Below are 21,497 nucleotides of genomic sequence, written 5' to 3'. Positions count from 1 at the left end.
TTAACAATAAGGCTTTTAAGGAGATCTGAGCTACCCCAACAGAACACTAAAAAAGCACATAGTGTCATCATTTATTAAAAGCAAAGTTCAAATACAGGAATCTGTGTTCCATTCTAACAAGTGGGCCTTTTAAAGTCACCTGCAGAAGTGAAATGATTAGGTCTCCTAAGGGCCATAACAGGTACACAACGGAAGGCAACGTTAGCAAAGAGTGAGGAAGAAGGAGAAAGAGCTAGTAGAGAAGCACCTCACCAAGCAACAGTCAACACAGGGGCTTGCAAGCCTCTTTCAGAATTAGAGTCACCTGCGGTACAACAAGGCCTGTACTCCACTCCCAGAGATTTGCTTTAATTATTTCAGTTGAGGCCTGGGCAGTGGTTGTTTTATTTTGTTTTCAAGTTCCCCCAGGTGATTTTAAGGTAAAAGAACAAGCACACAAACAAAAAAACAAACAGGTAAAGGAAAAAGGGGGGAAAGGGCATTCCAAGGAGCCATCTTACAAAATCACATTCAATATTTAAGAGTCATTTTAGATTTTACTTCTTGAGAAAGTTAATTATATATAAGGCAAATCAAGCCTGGAATGAAATTTACCCACCTAAGTATCCTGATTATGTTACAGGTATTCTTATGGGAGAATAAGTTTCCCAGGTAAGTTTCATAAATCAGGCCACATTATGGCTCTTAAGGAAACTACTGGCACAAACCATAGGACAGAGAAGAGAAGTCAGACACTATTACTATGTTAATGGTTTTCTCTCCCTACTTCCAGAGGAGACAGAGAAGTAATAAACCTTTTCAAGGAAAGAGCGTTCCAGATGGGAAATATTTAAATTCATCGTTTAAGAAATGAGTGGCTATGACACCTTTATTATGGAATAAGTAAAAATTCTCCAAAGTGTAAAAGAATATGATTACTTCATATAAGTCTTGAAGCAGGCTAAACAACATCTGCATCTATAAGAGTTGATTTGGTTTTGATGTCATCGCTTTCAAGCTTAGGACTCCCATCCAGAATCAATCTCACCAGATCTCCACTTCTACCACAGACACCCAGGACATACTAAAAAGTGGTTCTCAATCCTAGCTGCACATCAGAAGCATCTGAGGAGCTTTGGAGGGTGGAGGGAAGAAAAGCTACTAGACCACCCCCCATCCCCTTGGAAATTCTGATTCAGTAGACCTGGGGCATGTACACTAATTAAGAGCTACCTGTGTGATTTCTGATGTGCAGCCCGGGGTTGAGAGCTGCATTAAAAGCATCTATTCTTAACATTTTTCCTCTGCATTATTCTGCTGATTGAGCCATGTTGCTACAGAGTCAGACCCAAAGCAGGCAATAATCGGTTCTGCTGCTTGATACACAGATGAGTTGCTGTGATTCTTTGGGGACTCTAATTTTATGGAGTTGAGACACCGATGAGTTCATGGCTTTGTTTCTCATTAGTCTTTTATTTCATTCCAAGTTGTGTGTGCTTTTTATTCCAAATCAACACATGAAAAATAAATGCTTAAAAAAATACCCAAGCTACTTGCTAAAGAAAATGGCTTTTTTACAAACCTTATCCATTCAATAGATGCCTAATGAATAAAAGAAAGGTAGTCCACACAAACACACACACAGCCAGACATGTGTCCATTACAAACAAATATAGCCAGTTACCCTTACAGCAGGAGAGATTACAGAAAACTGTTTTGCCCTGAACCTTAAAACAACACCTGGAATCTGTGCTTGCAGGCAGTGAGAATTTAATCATGGACAGCAACCTGAGCACAGACTTAGCAAGGGCAAATCTGCCAGCCAGAAGTGCAACTGTTTATGCTGGCAATAAGAAGCGGGAGAAGAGAACGAGCATTGTGCATAGGATGTCTCTCCACTCAGAAGCTCTCTTCTAGTCAACCTTTTACCACCATGACCTTAAGACTTGGGCCAAAAGAACTTCCAGAGACCACATATCAGAGACCACTCTCATCAGCCCCTGCCTGATTCCTTGTCCAGACAGAGGCAGGTGCTAAAGAATACCTGAAGCACCTTGGCCAGTAATTTAACCATGTACTAAACCCTCAGACCTAGGACAAGAAATAGGCTTCCTGGGCAAGAGGACCAAGTCCAACTTGGAATGTGGCATTTTACTTCCACATCTCTTCCATGGCTGTCCCTGGGAGTCAGGAGTCAGGATGCTGAGTCCTAGCCACTAATGCGCCATACGCCCTAAAATGAGTTACACTCTCCCCTGCTAGGCATTTTAGTTAGATTTATTACCACCCACCCAGGGGACGGAACAGCTAGAGGCTTCATTAAAGCTAAGAAAGCTCCAAGTAATCCCTTGAGGATGCAGGCCAGGGGAGGGCAGAAGATTATCACCAAAGAAATCATGATGGTTGTCTGGGCCTCAGCACCCAGCACTAGGGAGAAGCAAGTTATTAAAAAAGACAATAAAATAAATAAATCAGCCTTCTGGGTTCACACAAATATTTCACTAATCAGTAAAAGGACAGTAAAGGGAATATAGAAAGAGAGCCTAACATTTAAAGGGATTTGGGTAAAAATATTATACTTTCCAAAAGTTACTTGAGTGTGACAGGAAGTCTACGAGCTAAAATTACTTTTTCAAATGACCAAGAGACTAATTTATTCTTCAGAACCACAGGGAAGGACCTATACAAATGACACAGTATCACTGAATGATCACCAGCCCTGAACCCATTCTTTCTCTTACTGAAACTGCAGACACATTTCAGCACAAACCCACTGCTCTGTTTCATCAGAACTGAACCAGAGGGAGCCAATGTTGCTCCAAGCTACACACCTGTGCACAAATTAAAATACCTCCACTCACACTTCCTGTGCATCACACAAACACACCCTGCAAGTGTCCTTCCAAAGCCCTCTACTGGCTCATCAGTCTAGCTCTCCAGAGCCAGAAAGAGAGGAACAGTGGGAAAGTATACAAGTGCAGGCAGGAAGGTAGGAAGAATGATTGGGAGACCACCCTAGAGGGTCACACAGGGTGACCCCCTAAAGCAAGCCGGAAGCTGGTAACTTAGCTCTTACCTCCCCCATCCTCCCCTGGTCTCCTAGGTTCCCTGGAGCCTGTTTATCTGAAGAGATGATCCTCTCTGAGAGGAAGAGAGATAAGAAAAAGACCTCAGGAAAAAAGCAGCAAACAGATGCAACTTCCGTTTGGGCCTTCTCCCCTCCTACCAATGGACTTCTCCCAGATAAACACATGAGCCTTAAAAAAACAACTTTCAGGGCCAGAACCAGTGGCTCACACCTGTAATCCCAGCACTTTGGGAGTCTGAGGCCTGTGGATCACCTGAGGTCAGGAGTTCAAGACCAGCCTGGCCGACGTGGTGAAACCCCATCTCTACTAAAAATACAAAAAATTAGACGAGCGTGATGGCAGGTGCCTGTAATACCAGTTACTCAAGAGGCTGAGGCAGGAGAATCGATTGAACCTGGGAGATTGCAGTGAGCCGAGATCGTGCCATTGCACTCCAGCCTGGGCAACAAGAGCAAAACTCCATCTCAAAAAAAAAAAAAGAAAAGAAAAAAGAAAAAAAAAGAAACACCTTTTAGGAAGGCCAGAGCAAGACTTCCAGTGGCTAAGAGAATGCACTAGGAGTACTCAATGTACCAGTCCTTGGGAGTGGGAGGAGAAGCTGCCCACAGTGAGAAAGGACACATGAAAAATAATTAGAGAAGATACGAAGCTGAACATGTGAACACTCTAGAGGATCTGAGAGTGTTTTCTCATAATGCCATACACATGTTAACCATATAGAGTTATTGTCACTTCCGGGTTGGATTACTGTAACATTCTCTATGCTTTCCAGGCATCAAACCAGAATATTAAGCCAGTAAAAAACGAGCACCTCAATTGTTGAGTGACATGGAACACAGACAGTACACTGTCCCTGGGTCTGCATTTGTCAATGGCTGCCTTCTTGCCTTAAAGTGTATTTGAGCTGCGGACTGTAGGTTATACAGGTTGAGTATCCCTTATCCAAAAATCAAAATGCTCAACTGCTTAAACTCTTTGAATGCCAACATAATACTCAAAAGAAATACTCATGGGAACATTTCAGATTTCAGATTTTCGTACTAGGGATCCTCATCTAGTAAGCACATTCAAATACTCCAAAATCCAAAATCCGAATCACTTCTGGTCCCAATCACTTTAGACAGGGGATACTAAACCTGCAGAGATCTCAACAATGTGAGCCATAACCCTCCTATACATACCATACCACTTCTTTGAGACAGAGTCTCATTCTTATTGCCCAGGCTGGAGTGCAATGTCGTGATCTCGGCTCCCTGCAACCTCTGCCTCCCAGGTTCAAGTGATTCTCCTGCCTCAGCCTCCCAAGTAGCTGGGATTACAGATGCCCGCCACCACACCCAGCTAATTTTCGTATTTTCAGTAGAGACGGGGTTTCGCCATGTTGGCCAGGCTGGTCTCGAACTCCTGACCTCAGGTGATCCACTTCCCTTGGCCTCCCAAAGTGCTGGGATTACAGGCATGAGCCACTGTGCCCAGCCACCATACCACTTCTTGAGAACAAACAAGACTAGGTTGACAGTGCTCAGACTTCACGCACAGTAGACAGAACAGCTGGGGAGAACCCTCATTTGTCTAATTTCTTGCCAGCCCTGAACTGGCAGCATCATCCTCCTCAAGGTGAGGGTGTGGTGTATTTCTTTAGCAACAGTGATTTTAATTATCTACTGGTCACTTATGCTTTTACATTTTAATTACATATAATTGCTTTACATACACTTACTTGGGGGTGACTGTTTTTATCACAATAGGGTGCAATTTAATAATCTGTAATGTAATTGTGCAAATACTCACAAGTGCACTATAGAAGTACCCGACAGAGCAGCTTATTGGCCAAAACAAGTAAATACTGCAGGCTGCATGCATGAAGCTGCCACGGGAGCCTCTGTGTTCCCATAAAACGTCTCACTGGTTCCCAGCCAGGGCAACAGAAAAGAGCAGTGGTGCCCAGGAGAAGATGTACCTATCCACTCTACCCTTTATTTCAGAAGCAGCAAGTTCAGCTGTTTGGGGGGATGGGCATTCTGGCAACAAAACACAAAGGGCCTGGATCACAGCCTGCTTCTAAATAATACAAATAGATAAGGAATTAGGTGATTAGAGAGTGTACTGCCAGCAGGACTAAATATCAGCCCCTCTGGGAACACATATCTGTGGTACGAACCGCATACATTGTACGACAGCACAACTTACCTAAGAGCTACCTCTGATCTGAACGGACCGTTTAATGCTTTGTATTTCAAGGCAAATTTTCATTTTAAGAACGAAGATATAATCATAAAAATTGGAAATAACTGATATATCTAAAAATAGGTGAAAGCTGGTTAAATTATGACACATCCACATTAACAACTGCATAGCCATTAAAAATCATGTTTCAGGAAATTATTTAAAGGCCAGAAGAAGTTCTCAGTTATAAAACATGAACAGAGAAGCTAGTGAGAAGGCCATGCAATTATTAACAGTTGTGATGTTGCCTCTGGGCAGTGAAATTTAAGTAATTTGTATTTTCTTCTTTAAATTTTCCCAAATTTATAAAGTGATTATGTCACATTTATAATCAGGAAAATTTCTAGGGTAGAGAAGATGAAAGCAGAAACGCAAGCCATCTATCTATTGGGGTTAATGTGTGAAAATAACGAATGAAAATTAAATTGACAACGAACTATTTAGAAGCAGGTGCTCTCAGGGCTCAGAAACTGTACAAAAATGACTAGTATTGGGACTCTCTATTAAAAAGGGAGAATTCAGTCTCTTCACAGAGTTGGCCTGACTCTTTTAAACCATGAGATCATTGCCAGGAAAACTTCAGAAAGGAGACAGGACAATTTAAAAGACATAGGTCAGGCTGGGCACAGTGGCTCACACCTGTAATCGCAGCACTTTGGGAGGCCGAGGCGGGCGGGGGATCTCCTGAGGTCAGGAGTTTGAGACCAGCCTGGCCAACACAGTGAAACCCCACCTCTACTAAAAATACAAAAATTAGCCAGGCATAGTGGCCATTGCCTGTAATCCCAGCTAGTTGGGAGGATGAGGCACGAAAATCACTTGAACTCGGGAGGTGGAAGTTGCAGTGAGCCAAGATCATGCCACTGCACTCCAGCCTGGGCAACAGAGTGAGACTCTGTCTCAAAAAAAAAAAAAAAAAATACAGGTCACCCTTTAGAAAAGTTACAGCCTCTTTTTTTTTAATTAAAGGTATATTTTTCTTTTTTATAGAGAAGGGGGTCTCACTATGTTGCCAGGGCTGGTCTGGAACTCCTAGCCTGAAACAATCCTCCTCTCTCGGCCTCCCAAAGTACTAGGATTACAGGTATGAGCCACCATGCCCAGCCCTAGAGCCTCTCTTGATATAAATTATGGTGCCTCCAAAAGTGGTTGTAAGAAATATTTTCATTTGTAAAAATATGTTGAAATAAGAAAGCATGTGTTACAGTAACAAAGACAGTCAGTTACAGCTTCTGGTAGATAGCGGAAATCCTGAAACACAGGAGCTTAGGAAGAAGTCCAGTCAACACTAAGGAGAAGGCCATCAACCCACCCAACCAACCTCCAGGGTCCAGGTGGCACTTTTGGAGGCAATTAGAATCCTGGTTCCTCCACTTACCAGAGAAGGAACCCTGAGTAAGTTGTCATTATTCTCCCAAGGACGGGGTAGAGGAGTCAACAAAATAGTGCATGACCAGCACCTCACACTCTACCTGGGCCAGGCACATACTCAGGGTCACCTCAGTTTTCCTCAGTATCCAGCAACCTCCTTTACTCAGACTCTGTAAATAATAAGCAAACTTTCTCCACAAAAAGAACGCCCTTGGCTCATCAAAATATTCTGGTCTGTTTGGCAGCTGGAAATTGCATCATAAATTAATAAACCGAAAACTGACTTTTAAATCACATCTGTGCATTTATTTAGCATAAATCAGATAATTAGTCTAACAGACAGCATTTCTCATCCTGTAATGCTCAGAGCTGAGTTCTGAAAAGAACTCGGCCGAAGAAAACTGTAAGGCCTCAGAACAAGGACAAGATTTCCTCCATCAGTCCTAATACAGATCGCCCGCTAGCACTAAACCTGCACACTGTGTTAGGGTGCCAGTCACAGTTCAGAAGGCGCTTGAGGATTTTGCTGTGCTGTATCCTGAACCGCCATCAAGCTCCTACATTCTCTGTGTGTACCATAAAGCACCTGTACTTCCTTCCAACCATTTGAGGGCTGCCTGCACACACCAGAGGCAAGCACATTCTTTAACCTGCATCCTTTTCTCTGCCTTACCGAGTTCAGCTAATATAATCGCACATGAGGTGTGACCCCAGATCTAACAAGGCACCACTTCATAAACCTTTTCTCTTTTTATCATGAAGTAAAATTCAACCTGAAACTGTAAATAGCGGGCCCCACCTAAACATCAGCTCAAATAGTATGTTATAAACCCAAAGAAACTCTACTATTCCCTAGAGAACTCTGTTCTCTGAAGCAGATAAATTTCTTCAGGCAGAACTCTTATATCTCCTTTCACGGGAATCCTCAGGAGATGTTCTAAGCTAAGAGGGACATGTCTGCTTAGCATCTGGCTCTGAGACCTGGAGCGGGGAATTTCACACAGGAAATTGCAGAGATATTACTGCACTGAAGTCTGGCTCAGAAAAGAAAAATTGCATTGTCAGAGACCAAAATCCTGGAGATAGAGCTTTAGTAAGCCCGAACTCTTCCATTGCTAAGAGCAACAATCTAGAACGGTGGTTCTCAAGCTGAAGTGCAATAGAGATACCTGGCAATTGTGAAAAATGAACATTCCGATCAGAGATTTTAACACAAGTAGCTTATGAACTACATCTTAAGAAAAACTGATCTGGCCTCTACTCTAGGGGAAAAGCTCAACTAGATTTCACCATGAGAGTCAACAGGGCATGCACCTGTGCCTCTCAGCTAGGGCTTAGAGGGAGGGGAGGGAGAGAAACCATGAAAAGAAGGGCAGTGGCAGTCAGTGGCAGGCCCCAAATACACACTGCGACTCTGCTGTGCAATCAAAATATATGGCATCAACAGAAATCCACTTAATCTTTGTCCTCAGAGCAGTCCTGTGTAAACCCAGAAGGCTTGGAGCTTGTTTGTAGCAAATGAGAAGCAATAATGTTGGGCAGCCATATTTGCAGTGAATCTATCTAACAGTTAACAATCAAATGATTTGCCCTTGTAAAACTTTGCATCAGGGGATACCTTAGAACCATACATATGGACATAATTTCCCTAGCAGGGAAGGGGACCTAGGTAAAAGACAGACGTACCAAAGTCAAATCGCAGCCAGAAATAACAGAGTCCCTACTCCTTAGCTTCAGAACTGTTCAAAAATTACTTTAGGGACAACATGATCACTGAAAGATATACAAAGCATGGGGATGGGAGAGTCAAATCTGCTTCCTGAGATTTTACGTCTTCCCAGTCCTGTACTGCATTAAGATCAGTAACCTCAAATACCATGAGGGACTTTCTATCCCTCAATTATCCATGGCAGTAGGTTACAATTAGGCAGAAAATACAGAGTCAATGTGGACTTAAGGTAAAGGGAGAAAGGGGGAAATAAAACTAACCTCTTCATTCCTCACTCCCTTATATTAATCCTGACCAACACCAAGACAGTAATAATGAAGACCAAGCTAGCGGGAGGGAAGAGGGAGAGAGAAAGTTAAAGATGGGTGTGAAAAAGGGAATGAGAAAGAAGCTGAAAAAAGTATCTTGAACCACAGCTGTCTAAAGCCTGATTCCTTCCATAGGCATCAAGGAAGTAAATCTTACAGTCTCTAAACAACTGTAGTTTTGAAACCTCCTGCCACTATCTACAAACACCAAAGTTGAAACCTGACATTACAAACAAGCCAGAATGAGGAACACTGTGCCATACCATGAGCATGCAGCATCCACTCACTCGTTTCTGTGATCAGTGAGGTGTCTTCTTGAAATCAATACCTACAAGCTACAGATTTAGAGATTTTACCAATTAAGATATAAATTTATTTAACTTCTTCTAGGAGCAGAATGTTGGTCTTGCTTAAACTGCACAAATGTAGTTTTCTAGAATATAAAATTGTATTTAATAAGCAGCTTAAATGCGGTTGCTCAAGAAAACTAGAATAGAGTTTTGTTGTTGTCCACGTTTTAAAAAGTGACTCAGATTAAAGATGCCACTCTTTCTGGCCGAACCCAAAGCCAGACAGCTAAAGGGCAGCAGTCAACTTCAACAATGCTAAGCATTCATTTGCAGGTTCATGCAGCATCCAACGCATAGCACAGAAGATTTTTGAACAACACAAGACAAGGGCATATAAGAACAGCAACATACTCCTTTGTAAGGTCTGCAGGAACAACTAATAGAACGACCAAATTGTGTTGGTCAGAAATGCCCAAGTTTACAAATTCCCTCTGCACTCCAAGAGGGAGGGTAGCAGGTGGAAATGGAAGGAACCACAGTGTGGCATGGGGAAGGTAATTCAAAGAAATCCAGATGAAAACTAAAGTAGCAGGAGCACATACCTATACTCTTACCATTCAGATACTTTCAGAAATATTGGCAAGTCAAAACACGAAAGCAAACAAAGAAACAAACAAAACTTTTGAGAACCATGAGGTGAGGAAGACAACGTGCTTGGCCAAAAGGGCCGAAGTCTCCAGATCCTCCATCTCTGGGGTGGGCACAAGGGCAAGGAGACAGTGTGTTCCCACCGGAGCACACTCCACTATATTCCTAGACAAAGAGACAAGAGAGAGACATTCAACACCATCAGCTTCTGCCCTGAGAATGCACTTTTTACTGGGTGATGGGGGTGAGAGATGAAAGGCTGTAGGATTTTATCACACTGACTTTCCAGTTTGTCAGGTTCCATCTACGGTATCAGGTACTCTGGGACTAATTTGTATCTTTTAGGATTGAGACATATCTCTCCAGCAGAGCCCCAATGACGATTCTCTACCTGCTAGATTTTATAGGTATCTAATAATAACAACAATGGGTCCAAAAGCTGTTATTAACTGGCTTCTCACCGGAGGAGCTTCTGTTTTCCTGAACTCTGACAGTGCTGAGGCTATGCACCTCCGGAAGAAGGGTAACTTGGCACGCAAACAGGAGTGTCTAGGCTGAAAGAACCACAGTCTTCTGAGGGAAGACTGGGAGGGGTGAGGGAAGGAAGGTAAAGCCAAAAAGCTTTAGGAGAGTGAAGAGGCAGGCACCACAGGGCAATCTGCGAAGGAAGGACAGAGCCTGGCTCAAGCAGCTGTGAGGAACCCTGCATGTTTTCCCAAGGAAAACGTTGAGCCGGCTACGTTGAAAGGAACAGCGAAGGGCTGAGCTAGCTTCTTTCCCCTTTATAAGAAATAGAAATAAATAAAATAAACTGCTTTGAGCAATGTCAAGTCTCCCTCCTCTTAAAGTACAAACTGGCCTAATAATCCTGGATGTCCCAATGGCCAAAACCAGCATATGGAACTGTCTGCCAATTCTCCTGTGCAGAACACAGTGCACTCGCTCACAGCAGCTGCGGTATGAAGTAGAGGAAAGAGGGTCCAACCAGAATCGGGTGGGCAGTGCCCCCACCCATGGCGACCACACCTCAGGCCAGAAAGAGCCTAAGGGAGACGGGAGGCTGGAAGGGGAGCCCTGGCTACACAGCCCCTCCCAGACCTCCACCTACCGCTTCCGCATGCCAGTCGTTCTAAAACAAGCCTCTCCAGCTGGAGAAGCAGATGCTGCTAAAGGCAGCTCCATACGAATATGAATGTGGCTTTCTCCTAATTGTGGCCCACCTTACAAAAGACAACAGCATGTGAAAAAAGTCTAGCGTTCCCAGTAGTGATGAGGAACATGTCCTAGGAAAAGCAGAGTGGTAGAATCAGAAAGCCAAGTGTCAGCATATTCTGCCCATCCCTATATCCCCAAATTATGAATAATGAGTAAAGACCCCCAATGAGAATGCAATGAGACACTAACACCTGAGTATCAACTATGTGCTAGACATTTAGTTAGCAACAGATCTGAAGAAATGACAAATCTACATGACCCAGAAAAATCAAACTGAGTAGAGAAGGAGAAAAAAATGCAGAAAAAAATGAAAAAGTATTTTACAGCAGAACTACAGGCATCCATCATGTGGGCTATCCAGAACCAGCAGGACAGCAGAGGTAAGCAGATTCTGAGACCAGTATCTGAACACACATAAAGGGGATATTTCTGCTTATCCACACTAATTGCCCAATAAAGTGAAACAAGGATGAAGGCTATTACATCAAGTGGCTACTAGCAGAGAAATGAAAAGGCAAGGAACACAAAGTCTCCAGAATGTCTTCACAGCTAATAGAGATCCTACTGTGAAACAGCAATACTCCTTGGACACTACTAAACCAGGCAAAGGCATTTGCCAAAAACAGATGGATATCAGAGTAGATAGTGAGACTAAGAGCTGTCCAATGTCAGGCTGGGCGCAGTGGCTCACGCCTGTAATCCCAGCACTTTGGGAGGCCGGGGCGGGCGGATCACCTGAGGTCGGAGTTTGAGACCAGCCTAACCAACATGGAGAAACACCATTCTCTACTAAAAATACAAAATTAGCTGGATGTGGTGGCACATGCCTGTAATCCCAGCTACTCAGGAGGCTGAGACAGGAGAATCGCTTGAAGGCAGAGGCAGAGGTTGTGGTGACCCGAGATTGCCACATTGCATTACAGCCTGGGCAACAAGAGCGAGACTTCATCTTAAATAAATAAATAAATAAAGAGCTGTCCAATGTGAACAACCCATAAACTGACCGTAGATTTTCAGAGGAAGGCTAAAATGAAAAGTGACATCAAAAATATGCCTAAGCAATTGGCCTGTCATTTGGTAGGGAAATCATTTGTGTCCTTCAGCTTCCCATTCCAGTCTCAGTTCTAAAAAGCTTTTTTCTAGAACAGTGACAGAAATGATGTTGCTTCATCCATAATCCATCATCCAGTCTAAAGTCTACCTGGTGACCGACCACAACACACACACATACTTGTCAGGATTAGAGATATGGATCCTAAAATTATAAACACCTTATTCATAAAAATAATTTCCCAGACCTACAGTGCCTAAAGTACACAAGGAACTTAAATGTTTGGTTTCTGAATTGCACAAAATTTTCCCAGTACAAAGCTAATTAGCCCACCAAGGAATGAAACCTACAGCCCGGCCTGCAAAAATGTGAAGCACTGGATGAATGCACTAAACTTGCCTTGAATATAAACATTATGCAAAAAAAAAAAAAAAAAAAGTAATTTATCTAAACACAGTGTAGGTAGCTCTGCAATCAGTATCTCATAAATAAAAGAGAAAGATGAAGGGAAAGATCTCTAATTGATTTTAAAATTAGTTCCAAGCAAAGAAATAATCTGACAACCAACAAGGTCGACAACAGTAAAATATATATATACCCCTCAGAAAAAACTGCAACTATAAACTTCAATGAATCAAGATACCTGAACTACTATGAAAGGAAGATATTCAGAAAAGCCTGAATCAGAGTAGAGGTGTTGAAAAAAAGTCAATTGGGGACCAATCTTCAAAAGCACTTAAAATCCTGAAATTAACCCCTCTGGTGGACTGAACTCAATCTTCACTGTGCTAATGGAATACACATTATGAGGAAAACCACCATACAGAGAGAGGCAGGGTGAGTCAACCCAATGGCAGCAACTAGATTAAAACTGGGAGTGTAGAAGAAGAAGTGCCTACAGAAAACAGCCATGTGTGACCTAGCCAGCAAAACAAGCAATCCAATTAGGAAGCAGTAAAAAACAGGAGTGCAAAACCTCCCTCCGGAGATAGATACCACAATATTGGCTCAAGCCAACATGGCTGTCAGAGCAGTCAAGGGGGTTAGCCATGGACTGGGAGGTGGTAAAAATGATGCCCATTCACAAGCAATATATGGAATTAGGTCTATGCCTCAGCAGATATTCTGATTCAAACATTTATTAAATGTTTATTTATTCACAGCACTCTGTAAGATTCTGAAAGAAGGGATATGAAGCTGGGAAGACCCTGCCATTCCTGGCCTTGGTAGAGGTGAGACTTCACAATGGAAAGTAGAGATGTACACAAATAAACCATGCACGATGCTACAGAGAAGGGAAAGATGGTGTATATGGAAGTCTCTGGCCTAAAGGGGCCTTCAAGAACTAGGTCAAGAAAGAGGGTTACCTCAGCACAGCAAGTACAGTAAATGCTCACAGGGCAGTGAATATGATGGTGCTGACAACTCTGGAGGCAACATAGAATTACTGCAGCTCACAAGACTGAGAAGAGACAAGAAATGTGAACACACCAGCACTAGAAAGATTTAGATAAATTGAAAATGTAGAACTGTGTGACAGTGATGATTAAAGGAAGAGAGAGATATGGACTGATAGAAGTAAATGCACCCAGTTCAGGGACAAACCACCAAGACCCTGTAGGAGATTGTCAAAATCCCAAAAAATTATTTGAAGGAGATAAGCAAGATCCTGGGAAAGGGAATATATAACTAAAGGAAATGAAAGAAAATATAATTTGTAATGGGGAGAAGCAAGGAAATCAAATGGCAACAAGATAGGCACATGCTGTCTCCTCCAGTTTAAAATTCACTTAGAGAGATCAGTGAAATGTGCACTTAAGCCAAGTCTGCTATCTACCCAGATACCACATGTCTTGACCTCATCAGAAGGAGGCAGGCTTGTCCCCCTACTCCATGACCTCTACTGCTGAGGAATAGGTCACAGGGATGTTTTAAGTGTTGGTACCCAGATATTAATCTTAAAAATCAGGACATATATATCCTGGAATCTTAAACAGATGAGCTAAGACCCACCCACAGTCTTCTAATAGTAATTTTTTTTCAGTCTTCTAACAAAGAAGATTTCAAGTGTTCTTCCAAAAATGCCCAGATCAAACAAATCTGAAACTCGTACAGAATGCCTCCGCCAGCCTCTAACATATTCTGCATCTTTTGATCACATTGCTGCAGTCCCAAAATCTCTCCACTAGAGACTGGTGAAATGCTATATCCATTTCAAAGAGCTTTTGCTTTTCTCCAAGGTCCTTAATGCCAAGCTAGAGTCCCTCTCTAATTTGCTATTTGCCTTATGCTCCCAGTAACAAGCAGGAGATCAGAGTGAGTGGGTTTACTGGCCTGCTCCAATTTCACTTAGGGTCTCTAACCCCACAGCTTTCTGTTGGCATGCGTCTCAGAGTCAGCAAAGTCGGCTTGAGGGTCCAGAGAGACCAGTCATTTTGCCTTTAGAAATCTAAACTGGAGGGAATAGGTTGAAAATCGCTTTTAATGGCAAAGCATCCCAGAGCCCCATACATGAATGGAGTTATCAGTGCCTTACATGACCCTGCCTCTGACAAAAAGCCCTTAAGAATCCCAGGGCATCACTAATAATGCACCTATCTCAGCTCCTCTCTCCCACCTGCCTGCCCTGGAGAGCCAAGCGGGCCAGGTCTGGGAGATGAACTCCCCGAACGAAGGCAACAAAGACACTGGGAGCTTCAGCAGATGGCAGCTTTAACAAAACTGATCCTTTAGTGCCCCGGTCTGAATATTTGGAGGCCCTGGTGTGAACAAACCTTTATGTGGTAAATAAATTCACAAGGAGGACACTAAAAGACAGGGTGATGGAAATGAATAGAGGCTGGTAGCAGGGGTTGACTACCAGCTGAGAGAAAGACTCCACCTTTGGGTTTCCACACTTTCTTCCCAAAATACTAAGCGGGAGCGCTGGCAGTGGGGGCTGTCAGAGACAGAGAAACAGATACAAAGAGAGAGAATGGGAGAGACAGAGAGCTAAGAAAAGGAATCCGAGAAAAAGGCCCAGCAACCTAAAGCAAATTTATACACCTGGGGATTGGGTAAATTATGTACCTGTTTTCAAGGTAAATTGCAGCTCTGTATCTCTTAGTCAACTACAATAGCACCGCAAGAACAGACTTCAGGGAGAGTAAGTCAGCCCCTTCATCGGATGCCTGGGGGCTGTTTCCTTTGTCATTAACACTCCAAGTGTAACACAAAGCCCACAGCAGCCCTGGGCAATACAGCACTAGGCTTTCCAGTTTCAGATCAAAGCCAAGCACTCTCTAGGAAGTCCTGAGATCGCAAAATGTGTTATCTCCTTTAAGGCAGCAGCTCAGAAAACGCATAGCCTTTCTCCAAGATTTAGCACATTTCTTTATAGCAAACAACTGGATAAAACAAACTACACCTTTAGAGAAACCCTGACACATGGCCAGGTTCACAAGAGCATCACACGTCAGCTTTCTTAACTGGCTCTCAGCCTGAAAGAGTTAACGTCTCCTACGAGTTGACACTGGATTAATCCAGAAGCAGGGTGCCACAGAAACACCATCAACATCAGACATATCCAGCTAGAATCCTACAGAGGGAAATATTGCACATCCCTCCTTTTAACTCTCCCATAACACTACCTAGCAACAAACCAAGCCCCAACCAAAATCCAGAAGTGGCTACCCATGAATTTCTGGGTAATATTGGAAAGCCTAGGGTGAAAACAGTTCCTTTGATCACAGTGTTTGTCCAAGTACTTCCTCTGGCTCCAATTAGAAAGTAACCAAATTAAGGGAGCGGAAATATGGTTAGCCATAGGCAAAAAGCTCATCTTCCAGTATAATTTAAGAGAAATGAACTTGTCTCTGTGTACAAAACAGAAAAAACCAATTTGCTCTACTATCCTCCAAATGTAGAGTTATCTCGGAGGAAGAAAATATTAAAAGAACCTCCCCCATGCTACCTTGAAGGGAAAGTCCCACTAAGTCCTCATCTGGGAGCTAGCAGTGGAGGCCTGCCCTAGAGCAGGAATGTCTGCCCCATCTGCCTGTCCTTGAGGAAGCCCATGCCACAGACTTTCCCTCTTCTCCTACTCATCTAGTTCCTTATTCTGCACCCTCTCCCGCTTTGTTCTTTGGTTTAGAAAAGCCTCTGGTACCATAAGTTACCAGGTTATCCTTTCCATGCCAAAGCCACTGACCCCCAGGCAGAGTCCTGTAATTAGAGAGAAGGAAATGTCCTTAGTGTTTCTTTCAAGGCCCTCCACAGTCCATCCATCACAGACCTTCATCTCTTAACATTCCTCAAGCACTCCATGTTTCCGCAACTACAAAACCACTCCTTAGTTCCCAAAAAATGCCCTTGATGTTTTCCCTGGAGATTCTACCAGCCTGTTCTAACTAGGGCAGGCCCATATTTTTGCGCATGCTGTGCCTTGCAGAAGGGTACCAGGCAAAGCGGACAAAGGGAGAACAAATGGAGCTAAAATTTAGCTTCCATTCTGCTTGCCAAGCCATGGCCCCTGGCATGATGCTTACAGGAAGAAGCAGTACCCTTCTCTAAATTTCCACAAAGATGCCATATGAGCTAACAGAGGTCCTGGCCCCAACATCTATGCCATGAACACTTGACTGGGCTCCACTTGTGACTGTAACAGCTGGTACGTAGTAAAGGAAACCAGAAACCTAAGACTCCAAGAGGATGCCTGTTGCTCAGTCTTTAAACACATATAGTTACAGTCACACTAGGATGCCCAGGTGATGCTTCTTACCACACCCATATTGTAAATCTCTGGTAACTTTAAGATAAGCATAGAGCAGGATCCTGTATTCTTTATAAGAGCTCTGGGGAATTCTTTTTTCTTCTTCTTCTTTTTCTTTTTTATTTTAGTAATCCCAGGCCAAGGAAAGGGGCAGGGGTTGTGGGGGCGGGGGGAATTCTTTAAGTCAAAAGGCAAGTATAAAGAAAGACTGCTGGAGCAGCACCCACAGTTCTCACTCATCAGCCTGAAAGAGTTAACGTCTCGTAAGACGTTAACTCTTCATCACGCCATTTTCCAGGTCTTTGGTCAACTGAGACTTACCAAAAGAAAACCCAGAGTTCCTTGCTAAAGTAAGTTTTTACCAGGCATAATATTCTCTCTATATGCAAACTGCTTTCGTATCTTGTAAATTCAAACAACCAAAACAAGAGTATTTTAATCCAAACATGCCATTCACCAGTTCAAAATTCTTCAAGACAAACCTAAAATGCATGGCCTATAAGCCTTCAACAAGTGGCCCCTGTCTAACTCCCAGGCCCATTTCTTAACACTCCCCCGAAATTTATCCTCTATTCCAGTCATACAAAATCACTTGCAGTTCATCATATGCCCCATTTTCTCTCTCCCTTCCTGAGTATCCTGAGATGTTCTCAGGACATGTTTGATCTGGCCTTGCCTATGGTTTCGTATCACACAGGTATCATACCACTCATGCACCATCCACAGGAGCCATCCATTCTCTAGTCCCCAAAACTCACCTAATTCTTGTCATTGCTGCTCTCCAGGTCAGAAACTGTCTTCTCCCACTTTTTATCTAGCTAATTCCTAATATCTCTTCAGGCCTCAAATGTCACTTCCTCAAAGTAGCCTTCCCAGACTATGCACTCTGCTAAACTCTAAGCTTTTCTTTCATAGCACTTAACATAAATGAAATTACTTGTGTATTTCCCCTACTAGACTCTAAAGTTCCATGAGGCAGAGAAGGGACATCTGTCTATTCCCTGCTGCACCCCCAGCACAGTATCTGGCATAAAATAAGTATCTGTAAATATATATCAACAATGACTACCTGTTCACGCAAATTTCTAAAGCTGTGCTATCCATAATGGTAGCCACTAGCCTCATGTGCCTATTGAGTCCTTGAAATATGCTATGATGAATTAAAATGTAGTGCCAATGTATAATATATACCATATGTCAAATATTCAGTTTTAAAAAGGGGGAGAATGTCTCATTTATTTTTTATATTCATTAAATGTTGAAATGATATAATAATTTGGATATAAGTCAAATTTAAAAATTACAATTAATGTTTCTTTTTAGTTTTTTAACATAGTTATGTGATAATTTAAAATAACAAATAGAGCTCACATGTGTGGCTCACATTTATATATCTGTCGGACAGCATTGGCCTAGAAAGCCATTCCTCCTGTTGACTCACTTCTCACCCTTGACACTCACAAGGTACAACAGCTGACCTGAGAAGATCACCCAGACCACCCACCAAAACCGGCTACTCTTCAGGGTGCCTTCTACCACTACATTCAAGGTTCATTATATTAACTTTTTTTTTTTTTTTTTTTGAGACGGAGTCTCGCTCTGTCGCCCAGTCTGGAGTGCAGTGGCGCAATCTCGGCTCACTGCAAGCTCCGCCTCCCGGGTTCACGCCATTCTCCTGTCTCAGCCTCTCCGAGCAGCTGGGACTACAGGCGCCCGCCACCACGCCCAGCTAATTTTTTTTTTTTTTTTTTTGTATTTTTTAGTAGAGGCAGGGTTTCACCGTGGTCTCGATCTCCTGACCTCGGGATCCGCCCACCTCGGCCTCCCAAAGTGCTGGGATTACAAGCGAGAGCCACCGCACCCAGCCCCATTATATTAACTTATTTCTTATGTGGCCCTTCAGTAAACTCTTCCAAAGGACTTTAACAGACAAATAATGGAAATCATTCCTCTATCTTCCTCACAAGCCATATGTTGTAGATTATTGCAGCTAAGCCTTACTTAGAACTGTCTTAAAATGGAGTAAGATCTCAGGAATGAACAGGAAGAAAAAGAAAGAATAAAGAAAAAAGAAGAAAAAAAAGAGGTAACACGCCTTGTAAGAGACAAGAAATTCTATAATCAGGATTCTGCCTAAACTAGGAAATACTCCAATTCCAACAATTTCCCGTCAGCCAGTAGGCTAAGGGAAATGCATCTTTTACCCACTGATGAGTTCCAAAGGATACTGGGAAAACTAAAAATACTCAGTAGTAGGTTAGTGCTTACTTCAGAAAACCTGCTATCATCCTACCTAAGCTATAACACCCCCATCCCCCTAAAAACTGCTTAAAATTCAGCTATATAGTCTACATTAACATAATGCACTGGCTGATGATACAGGCACAAAAATTAACGTTCAAGAATTTCAAAGTTGTGGTTGCTGTGGGAACCTTAATTCCAACTGTACGACACAGATGCAGAATTGTGGACTACTCCCAATACTGATAAAATTGGAGATGTGTATTTACTCTGTGCAATGAGGCAGAGCTACAGTTACTGAGAGAATCTTATTTTGGCATTTCTAGGCTTTCATGCATTTAAATTCTCAACCTTACCATAATACTGTTTGCTGCATTAAGCTGCCTCCTCTAAGGGAAAAAAAGAGAGAGAAAGAACTGATTGGCCAGACATTCAAATCACCCATCCTGTACATGGTTTTTATGTATGATCTGATTCAAAAGACAATCATATTTTTATTTTACTTTTACGGGCTGTCTATAAACTCTCACACAAATGAAAACAATGCATGAATTTCAACTTGTGAATGCACCAAGATATGTATATGTGCAAAACATCAGAAAAGCAAATTTCACACCTTTAGAACCACTGTACCCAACTTATCTACCTTTTTTTAGTAATCCTTTTATACAAAAGGGATTTTTTTTAATCCCATCCTTTTTGTATAAAGGGATAACTAAAAAAAGGTAGATAAGTTGGGTGCAGTGGCTCACACCTATAGTCCTAGCTACTCAGGAGGCTGAGACAGAAGGACTGTTTGAGCCCAGGAGTTTGAAGTTGTAGTGCGCAATGATCACACCTGTGAATAGCCACTGCACTCCAGTGTGGGCAACGTAACAAGACCCTGTTTCTTTAAAAAAAAGACAAAAAAAGGAGGCAGTAGATACTACACACAGCAGTAACTTCAATCCACAATAGTTAATGACTGAACACTGTCCAAATATTTGCCTTTGGCGCTGGTTCTCACTGAGGAACTAGTTCTATAACTAGTTAACATAATCACACACTTTAGTTATCAGAGGACAAAAACAGAAGCGGGAAAGATGTCTGTAAAAATACGACATAACCAAACCCCCAAAAATGTTCAACCTTAATCCCTATTCCCAATTCTCATAACTCTTATGGCTACATAACTGTCATGACTCCAAAATAATCAGTCTATCTGCACATGTAATACCAACTCTTGTTAGTTTTCATACAAAGCATTTCTCAAAAATTATATACCTGAGTCATACACCAACCTATCTGCCAAAAGATCCAAAAAATAGCAAACAGTTTAACTACTAATTATAGTTACTACCTGCAAAAAATGAGTAGATGACCCCAGTGAATATATATACCAAGATTCATTTCTTCCTAGAGCAAAAACATAAAGAACTATCAAATCAAAATGACCAGCAGAAACGGGTCCTATTACAATGTACACGATATACAGACCTTCTCCTCTCCTTATTCACAGAAAAATAAGATCTTATTAATTAAACTCATCCACCATCTCACATATCCCAACCCTCACTGCACTCAAGCCCCCTAGGGAGAGGTGCCAACAGTGCCCATGTGAAATGCGGCAGAGCAGTGGGTGTGGGCCACAGGACACTGAGACCTGCCCAATGGTAGTCAGGCTAAAAATATTAGAAAATAATACTGTGGTGATTTAAAATACTTGTCCCTTTGCATTCCCACATATATGTATTATATATGTCATATATTAATTAATTCTCCAACTTCTTCCTTTTGGTTTATGCAAAGAGGCGCAGCTGCTTCCCTATTCTTACCTGGGTGTTCTCCCCCTCCAGCCTCGGTGGTCGGATGCTGGACAGGTGAATCGTCTTGTAATCTCCTGAGGTCAGCTTCACAACAATGGCATCAGCATTCAGAACCTGCATCACCTGTGAGCAAAAAGGAATATGCTTAAACCTGCTTCTATGTCCCCCACCACATGTCCAAGAGCAAGGCCCACCACCCTCACAGGTAGAAAGTGAGATCAATAGCCATTTGTGGGAAAAACAGTATCATTTTTCATGGTGCAACAATGTCAGAGAAAACTATGCTATAATTATCAGTTCCCAGAGAACTTATTATGATTTCTCAATGAGACAAAATCTGTATCATTCACAAAGATGGCCAATCTTTTTTTATTTTTGCCCTGACAAAGATTTGTGGTTCACTACAAAGCTTAAGAACTGGAAATCCTGTCTCTTACATGTAATTGAAGATTTTCCTTGAAACAGCTTCTAAACAAATCAAATCTCAATGTGAATCTAGAAAAAGAGGCAAGGGTTGGATTTGAAGAAGATACCAGCACTAGATGAGAAAGAACCAAAATAGGATGCCCCAATAGAGAGCAGAAAAATCAAAGGCAAGTGAAGGGCAAAAAGAATTGTCATCTCAGCATGGGAAAGGAGATGCTCAGCTGTTAATCTCACAGGCAGAAACATGAAATTACTGAGATATTACCTCAGATACTCTGAAAGCCACCTTTTCAGAGCACTACTACTATGGACATCTTTGTTTTGGAACCCAAGATCAGTAACACAGGACCCCACACTCAGAAGAAAAAG

General features: G+C 42.3%; 1 protein-coding gene across 1 annotated transcript in view; it reads right to left on the bottom strand.

Annotated features, from left to right (window-relative positions):
* The window catches only part of SND1 (staphylococcal nuclease and tudor domain containing 1), a 445,319-nt gene that overhangs the window by 352,223 nt on the left and 71,599 nt on the right, over positions 1–21,497 (bottom strand). Inside the window, exon 10 of the mRNA XM_055283891.2 lies at positions 20,712–20,825. Within this exon, the coding sequence (XP_055139866.1) occupies positions 20,712–20,825 (114 nt within the window). The remainder of the gene's footprint in view (positions 1–20,711; positions 20,826–21,497) is intronic.

This window comes from Symphalangus syndactylus, chromosome 6, assembly GCF_028878055.3.
Source record: "Symphalangus syndactylus isolate Jambi chromosome 6, NHGRI_mSymSyn1-v2.1_pri, whole genome shotgun sequence".
NCBI lineage: Eukaryota > Metazoa > Chordata > Mammalia > Primates > Hylobatidae > Symphalangus > Symphalangus syndactylus.
This window is presented reverse-complemented; position numbering and strand designations above follow the sequence as displayed.